Source organism: Apus apus, chromosome 3 (assembly GCF_020740795.1).
Source record: "Apus apus isolate bApuApu2 chromosome 3, bApuApu2.pri.cur, whole genome shotgun sequence".
Taxonomy (NCBI): Eukaryota; Metazoa; Chordata; class Aves; order Apodiformes; family Apodidae; genus Apus; species Apus apus.
Window position 1 is genome coordinate 7,437,053 of NC_067284.1, and position 8,836 is coordinate 7,445,888.

An 8,836-nucleotide genomic window follows, 5' to 3' on the forward strand; every position below is an offset into this window, starting at 1 on the left:
CCCGGGGCGACCCGCACAGCCCCGGCCCCGCAGTGGGAGCGGGGGGGCTCCCCGGCCTGGCCCCCTCGCCCCCCACGGTCCGCATCCCTGGCGGGGTCGAGGCAGCCCGTCTTCCCCCGGGGAGGCGGCGGCTCTGCCCTGGCAGGGACCGATCCTGTGCACGGGGGGAGCGGGCAATCACCGGCCAAACCCGCCGGCTCCCCGGGGGAGAAGGGACCCCAGCCTCCCCACTGCGCCCCGGGCAGTGCCGCCGCATTTTTTCGCCGCTCCTTAGCCGCTGCCTTCGTCCCATCCCTCTCCCTTGCCCGCCGACGGGAGGGCAGGATCTGATCCCTGCGTCCCGCGGGGAGGCCCGGGCCTTGCGGGGGAAGGGGGGGTGGGCGCGGTGCAGCGGCGGGACCGGGGAGGGGGTGAAGGGGAGCGAGGGAAAGGGGATCTGTGCCGGCACGGGCGGCCTCCCCGGCCAAGGGGCGTGAGGTGAGACCCCGGCACACCCGGGACACTCGGCGGGTTCCGGGGATATTAGTGCCGACTTTGCAAAGAGGAACTCGGGGTTCGCGGGAAGGGACCGACAGAGCGGGTCGGGCCACCGGCTGAGGTCCGTGTGGCGTGGAAACCCCACGGACTCGCCTACCGAAAAGCCCACTTGTTTGGTCTATAATTTGACGAGAAGTCGGGTGTGAGAAGGAGTGCTAGCTTTTTATTTTGGCGTTTCTGCTACAGCACGTTTTGGTTTTGCTCTAATTGTCCCGCTCCTCCAAGTACCGCCCGGCCAAGCCACGCTGGAACTCGCTTTCTTCGGACCATCTTCCTACAACCCCGACGACAATCTAGCCATGCCCCTAGGACAAACTTAGCGCCCGCAACTCTGACAATTTGCTAGTTGTGGGTTTTTTCCCCTTTCTCATCTCGAGATTAAACCCAGAGCGGCAGCCCAGGCTCACGCTCCTTCCGAAACACAAAATAGGTAAGAGCAGAGGATGCAGGAGAGCCACCTTTTCCAAGACAGACCACAACGCCCAACCTCCGTTTTCCAGGTAGCAAAAGGCCACCACTGCCCTCTCCACCCGTCTAGAAGCCGCGGACATCATCGCTCCTCCTTGCCTAAACCCCCCTGACCCCCGGGCCTGGGCTGGGGGACACCATGTGTACGTGACCCTTCCCCATGGCTTTATCTAAACTCCAGGGTTTAAGCCGGACTAAACTCAGCGCCGCCACAGGGCCCCGTCGCCCACCGGAGGCCATCGCCTCCCCTCTTCAGGGGGGTCACCCGTCCCCGCAGAGACCCCGCACCGACGGCACCGGAACAAGGAGGCCGTCAGACCCCCAAGAAGGCGGCTTGAGACAGCTCCGGGGCCTGGGGCGGCCCCGGCGGGCAGGGACAAGCAAACAGGGAAGGGGGGTCTCCCCCAGCGGAGGGGCAGGAGGAGGGGACGGTCTCAGGCTGGGGTGCAGGGCAAGGCCAGGGGCAGGAGGCCGGGAAGGCGCAAACAAGCTGGGCCCGTCTTGCCGCACCTCTGCGGCCCGGGGAATGGGGAGGAGGGAACCCCGATATCCCGCCAGCAAAACCCGAGCTGAGAGAGAGAGACGACGGGGAGAAACAAGGGGCAGCCGAGCCCTTTGCCCCCGTCGAGGCTCTCCCAAGTTGTCCGGCCCGAGACCATCACCTGGCGAGGTATCACCGGGCCTAACCCGCAACCTGGAGGATCTGCCTTCCCCCTTGTCTCTCTTTCCAAGCCCCGGTTCCCCCTTGCTCGGCCCCGGGAGAGCTGGCGGGGCTGGGCGGCGGCGGGAGCTCTCCGAGGCCGGCAGCACCGCTCACTCCTGCCGAGCCGGGGGCACGGGAGGAGGCAACCACGACTCAAGGACTCCTAGATGCACCGTTTCCCCTCACGCCTTCCAGTTTCGGCCTCCATCAGAGGGAGCGAGCCGAGGAAACAGGGCTTTTGTTATTGACATCTGGTCTACGACAGAGAGATCCTCCTGGGAACGAGGGTGGGGGAGCCCAGGGAGCTGCCGCGCACCCTGACATCCACCTGCAGAAGGTGCATCCTAGGAGTGCTCCGTTTTTCCCTCTCCTTTCTCTTAAAAGAGAGAAGGAAACAGGGAAAAGGACTCCCCAGCCGGCCGGCCTCCCCGCAACCAGCCGGGGAGAAGTCTCTGCCATCTGGGCAGCCTCTCGGTGGGCAAAGAACCCCCGAGGAGCAGCCCCAGGGCCCTCCACAGCGGGCGGCCGGTCTCCCAGCAGCGCGCCCCGCCACCGGCTGCCGGCGGCCATCCCCGCGGCGCCGGGCCTGCCCCTCCGAGCGGGACATCATCCATCCAAGTCACCTCCTGTCCACCCGACACGGGAGCGCTCGCCGAAAGCAGGGCCCTGTCGTCGAAGGCGACATGTCCCCTCGGCGCCCACCCGAGTGTCCTGCAGAGGGCAGAGGCTGCTCGCTTTCCGCAGCCGGCTCCGCGGGCTATTGACCAAGGAATTTTAAATCCATACCCGGCTTCAACATTTTACCCGTCAGCACGTCTGCGGTCACAAAACACTTCTTCTTTCTGTCACTTCTCTTCGAAACTATTGATAAGATCATTTAACTGAATCTGTTCGGGATGAGTGTAATATTGACTAGGAGTTAGAAAAGATGATTAAATCTAATAAGCCTAGAAACTATCGTGAAGGAGGAGAGGAGGGAGGAAGAAGAGCACGATATTGCACTTAGGATACAGAAGCAGCCAAAAAAAAAAAGGACTTGAACACACCGCCGCAATGTGCGAACACAGTTTGAAGTCTCCCGCCAGCGCGCCAGCCCCGCTGGTCCCTCAGCCGGGACCCCTCGGGGTAAAACCGACCGTGCGGTGACACACACGGAGCCGAAGACGACGAAGGTGAAAACCCAGGCCCCACCGGCTGGGCACCTCCGCCGTGGGGCCCCGGCCCGGCCCGGGTGTGCACAGCCCCGCTGGGCAACCGCATCCTTCCTCCTTATTTTTAACACTACTCCCCATAATTAAGCCCCGCCTTTTTTTTTTGTTTTGTTTTCCTTTTTTTTTTTTCCCCTTTTTTTTTAAAGGACTCAGACCTGAAATGATCAAAAGGGAACGAGGAGAAGTCTCTTCCCTTCCACGTCTTCCGCCAGAACACGCAACTCAAGTTGAGGAGCAGATCTCCCCACCAGCATCCAAGGCAGGACATCCCTACCCGCACAGCAACCAATGCTTCCAAACACACCCCTGCGGTTCGTCTGCGGGGAGACACAATGAACACAAGCTCCTGAGGTTCTCCTTCAAGACCCTGGAAGTTATGAGCGTGGAACCTCTCGGTATAGGCATCAAATTTATTCCAAAAATTCCATGAAATATAAAGGAATGGCGGTGCTTTTACACACAGAACTCAACTCAGTATAAGTCCTGGGGTGTTCTCCCTCCAAATCTTAAGAACTATGCAAATCTGTGCTATCTTTAAAAATAAAATAAAGATATTTCAATAATTAGAACAAACTATGAAGGTATTGTGCATTTCTGTTTTATGTAGATAATAAAATATTACTTTAACATAAATATATAAGGATCTCTGCGTTTTTATTTTTTTTCCCCACAAGCACATCCAAATGTACCAAAACAAAGTATTTTTAAAGAGACTGAACCAAAAAAAAAAAAATTAAAAAAAAAATTACATCCCATATAGATTTTGTTCACCTACTCATTTAAAGCTACAGAAAAACAGTTTCCAGAACCTGTTTGCTTTAAAAGAAATAAATATACATTGAGGCAGGCCACTTAAAAATGATATGAAAATATTTCCCTGGGTAGCGTTAAAAAAAGAAAAAAAAAAGAATAAGAAAAATAGACAAAGAAAACATTGAAACTATTTCTGCATTTCAAAGGACAAATATTAAACATATATACATAGCGGTAAGGTTTGCGTGGTAACGTGTTTTGTGTTTGTTTTTTTTTAAGTAAACCTATTTGGAGTTGGAGGTTTTTCTCAAACATCCTCTCGACTCCGTTTTCTGACCTTACGCACATATTAATAAGTGTCTGAAAGTTCATTTCCTCCCTTTACCACTGGATCTGCCCTGATCTGATTCACTTCACTAGGCGCTAGTCCTCAACACTTTAAATAACAAGCAGCTCAACACATCCAAAAAACAAAACAAAACCAAAAACAAAAGAAAAGAGAAAAGCTTAGTGCCCGTATCTTTGTAACAATTGTTGGAAAACTAGGAAAAAGGCTAATGCATGTGCCTCTTAGAAATCATCATCTGTCTTACCAAGAAAGAAAGAGAGAGAGAAAGGGAGAGAGAAAGAAAGAAGGAAAGAAAACCCAATGTCACAGGCGCTTGAAAAGACAATGAGAAACATACTCTAAAGCCTTAGCTACTGAATGCAATATTTATAGGAGAGTTCTGCGAGAGAATGCTTCACTGTTTTGTTGTTTTTTTTTTTTTCTCCAGAATTGTCCATCACTCCACTAAGTAAACTTTTAGGTTATAAAAATGCTTTGTCTCTAGAGCACCCGTTTGTGCTGACTAAACGATCCCTTTATGAATTCATAACTATCAGAGTTTAAAAGTCCCTCTAATGTATATGCATAGCTGTGTGTGTGCATAAGTACACAAACACACGCACCCAGACACACGCACATACATGCGCTGCTCCGAGGTCCCCGCTCCTCTGCTTCCCTTTAGAGCTTTTTGTCTTGCTTTTTAAAATTTCCTTATTTATTTCTCTTTTTTTTGGGTCCCCGTGGGTTTTTATCTCTTTTATCTTTTTTTTTTTTCCTTTTTTAATTTTTTTTTCTTTTAAACTTAACCATTTCCCATGGAGATAATGGTACGAAATGTACTTTAAAACTGTTAACCAAAGAGGGGGGGGGGTTGGAAGATGGATTGGAAAATGGCATTTATTTCCCCCCCTCACACACTTCATTGAATTCCCCAGTAAAGGACACAAGGCTGCTCAAGTTAAAACTGGTCCTTTCCTTCAATAAATTATATCTCAGTCTAACCAAAGGAGGAGGATGGGGGGCTAGATACGAATAGAAAAAGAAATACAAAAGTAAAATAGAAAAAAAATAAACGCACACGGTCTCTGCGGGAGAGGGGGGCGAGGAGGGGGGGGACTGTGTGTTTACACGCAGGTGTAAACACCCGGGCACCCCCCCCCTCGGGCCCAGCAGATCCTCGGGCTCTCCCTGGCTCTGTCTTGCTGCGAAACTGCACCAAAAGAAAGTTTAGGGGCTGACACGGGCACAGGCTGCCCGGGCAGTGGGACCAGGGATGCCAAAGGCACGCACAGGGAGCCTCGGGTGGGAGGAGGACAAGGGAAAAGGGCTGGGAGTAGGGGATGAAAGCTAAATAATCCCGTTTCCCTCTCCTGGAAGTGCCACTTTCTCCAGGAAAACTCTGGAAACGCTGTTGTTTCGTCTGTCTTTCCCACACCGGGCCTTGCTCTCCCGCAACGGACACAATCTGGAAGGGCTGCCTATGTTTTTTTTTTTCCTCCCCCTCTGCCTGCGCCTCGGCCCCCGGCCACACTGCCTGAAAATGAAGTTTACTTTGACGATTTGCATTATTCTCCCTTCTCCAAACTCGACTCTTGCCGTTGAAGGCGTCTATTAAGCAATTATGAGAGTCAGGTCTCTGGAGAATGGAAGTTGGTGGTGCATTTATATGTGTATATATAGAAATGACATATATTTGTATAGATGTACGTCTATGCACGCGTGCATATGTGTACATACATACAGATATACACACATCCTTTTTGCTAAGGTAAAAGGAGAAAATAAGCGTTACACGTATTTAAGAAGACTTGTTTATAACAAAAGTTCACATATACACATAAAGCAAAGGCTAAAACACAAGAACATGTTGTAGACCGGTCACTGGTTGACTAACGCTCACCATGGAAAATGCAAGTCATTTGCAAAATTAAGGTCAGAAAGGAAGGGGGGGGGGAAAAAAGGAAGGAAAAAAAAAAAAAAAGAATTTGTTTATGTAAACTTCGATTTTCTTGCAGTGCAAATTGGTACGGTTAAATACTGTCTACATCAAAAGGGATAGCTTTTCCTTTCTCTTCTTTCTTTTTTTTTTCTTTCTTTTTTTTTTTTTCTTTCTTTTTTTTTCTTTTTTTTTTTTTTTTTTTTCATATATTCCTACAGGGGATCCACAGAAAATAAACACAGCAGCATGTGCCAACACCGAGCGACATTCCACAATGCAATCTGCCTTTGTGTGGCGGGAGGGGGCTGCGGAGGGGACCCTGCATCGCCCACCCCTTCTCCTTCCCCTCCCGCACCCCCCACCCTCCCCTCTTCTCTAACCCCCCCCCCCCAACACCCTCCCCGGCCGGGCAGCCCCGTCTCTTTTCTTTTTTTATGTCGCCAACGAGCAAGGGAGTTCTGTGCGAACCTCTCGGCCCTGCCGCTGCCCTGCCGGTGCCTGCCTGCCTCTGCGCGGTACTCACTCCACTCCGGTGCACGGGCACTCGCCTGGAAAGGTCAAAATACAGCATCGCACCTGCTGCCGTCTAAGGGACAGTCCGGTGCAGGTGCTTTTTGTCTGTCTGCTGTGATTCGCGCTCGCCCTCTCGCTTTTTGTTTTCTTTTTTTGTTTGTTTGTTTGTTTTCTCTCTCTGTTGTTTTTTTTTTTCCGCGCAGTTTTTTTTTGTCTGTTTTTTTTTGTCGGTGGTTTTTTTTTTGTCTTTTTTTTTTTTAAGATAGGAGGAAATAATAATAATAATAATAATTAAAAAAAAACCCGAGAAAAACAAAAAGGAAGAATTAAAAAAGGAAAACAAAAAAAAAAGAAAAAAAAGGAGGACGATCAAAAGTTGGGGGAAGGAGGAGAGGAGGAGGAGGAGGAGGAGGAGGGGCCGGGCGCCCCTGCCGCGAGTTCACTGCACGGGGGTCTGCACCCCGTGGTGCGGCGGCGTGTCCCTGCTGGCCCCGTACACGTCCTCGGCGCCCGGCAGCGTCCCTCCCGGGGGAGTCATGCGCTTCTCTTTCTGTCTCCTGTTACAAAACCACACTCTCACCACCTCCTTCTCCAGCTGTAGGCTGTCCGCGAGCGAGGTGATCTCCTGGGCGGAGGGCTTGGGGCACTTGAGGAAGTGGCTCTCCAGCGCGCCCTTGACGCTCACCTCGATGGAGGTGCGCTTTTTCCGCTTGCGGCCCTGCGCCGCGATCTTGTCTATGCTGGTGGGGCTGCCCGAGGAGGAGTCCGCCTCCTCCAACCACTTGTTCAACAAAGGCTTCAGCTTGCACATGTTCTTGAAGCTGAGCTGCAGGGCCTCGAAGCGGCAGATGGTGGTCTGCGAGAAGACGTTGCCGTAGAGGGTGCCCAGCGCCAGCCCCACGTCCGCTTGGGTAAATCCCAGTTTGATGCGCCGCTGCTTGAACTGCTTGGCGAACTGCTCCAGGTCGTCCGAGGTCGGCGTGTCCTCGTCCGAGTGCGGGTCGTGGTGCGGCGGCGGCCCGGGGGGCGCGGCGGCGGCGGCGGCGGGCGCCGGCCCTCCCGCCCCGGGGTGGGGGCCGTGGGGCGGCGGCGGGTGCTCGGCGCCGTGGTGCGGCGGCCCGGGCGGCCCCGGCGGCGGCTCCTCGTGGGCGTCTCGCAGGCCGTGGTGGTGCAGGGCCGGCTGCGCGGCGCCCAGCATCCCGTTGACGGTGAAACCGGGCGGCTGGGAGTACAGCAGCCCCGCCTGCGCGCCGTTGGCCGCGGCCATGCCGGGCGGCAGGTGCGCCGCGCCGCCCGCCCGCCACGCCGCCGCCGCTGCCGCCGCCGCCGCCGCCGCGTGGTGTCCGCCGCCGCCGCCGTGGTGCACCAGGTGCGGCGCCCGCCCCGGCGGCGGGTGCTGCGGCGGCGGCGGCAGCTCGTCACCGCGCCCGCCCGCCTGCACCACCGCCGGCTTGATGTCGGGCTGGCCCAGCGCGCCCGCCGACCAGGGCGCCTCGCCGCCGCCGCCGCCGCCGCCTCCCCCGCCGCCACCGCCGCCGCCGCCGCCGGGGCCGCCGTGGGACAGCGCCGCGATCCACTGGTGAGCGTGGCTCAGCGGGTGCCCGTTGCTCTGCAGCGCGTAGTCCGCTTGCACCAGGGCGCCGGCGTCGCGGTAGCCGCCGCCGGGCTGCATGCCGCCGGGCGGCTCGGCGTGCACCATGGGGGAGCCGGAGGCGAGCAGGCTGTAGTGGTTGGAGGCTGCGGTCGCCATGACTCGCCGAGCCGCACTGATCGCGCCGGTTAAAGGCGCCGCGCATTTGACAGCTACTTTTTCGCCTCGGGCGCCGCGCGGCGCCCGCGCCCCCCCGGCCCGCGCGGCGGGGCCCACTGCGAAGGCACGCGCGGCCGCCCCGCCCCGCCGCCGCACGCCATTGGCTCCCGGGGCCCTGACGGACGCGGGCGCCCCTGGCAACCGCCGCCGCCGCCGCACGCCATTGGCCCGTCCCGCCGCCCGAGCCCCGCCCCCCCGCCCCGCCCCCCTGCCCGCCCCTCGGGAGCCCAACTCCGAGGGGGAACGGGGCGCGGGGAGCGGCAGGCGCGGGGTCGGGGGCGGCGGGGCCGGAGCGGAGCGGAGCGCAGCGGAGGGCGGGGGGCTCGGCCGCCCGCCCCGCCCCGGCCCGCCCCGCACGGCTGCCGCCGCCGCTCCGCCCGCCGGCTCCTGTTGCTCGCGCCCCGCCGGGGCCCCGCGGGTCTGTGCTGCCTCGGGGCAGGGGGTGGCTCGCCCGCCCGCCCCCAACTTTCTCCGCCGGGCCGGGAGCGCGCAGCGGTGCTCCGCTGCCAGCCCCGCCGGAGGGGCCGGGAAGCGGGCCGCCCCCTCCCGGCCCGCCGGTCCCGCTGTCCCCCGG

The 8,836-nt window shown here is 57.2% G+C and overlaps 1 protein-coding gene across 1 annotated transcript; it reads right to left on the reverse strand.

Moving 5' to 3' along the window:
• Positions 1-6,891: 6,891 nt before the first annotated feature.
• Positions 6,892-8,202, reverse strand: POU3F2 (POU class 3 homeobox 2). The gene has a single exon (XM_051614576.1). It carries the CDS (start codon positions 8,200-8,202, stop codon positions 6,892-6,894), a length of 1,311 nt encoding a protein of 436 aa, XP_051470536.1.
• Between the last annotated feature and the right edge of the window lie 634 nt (positions 8,203-8,836).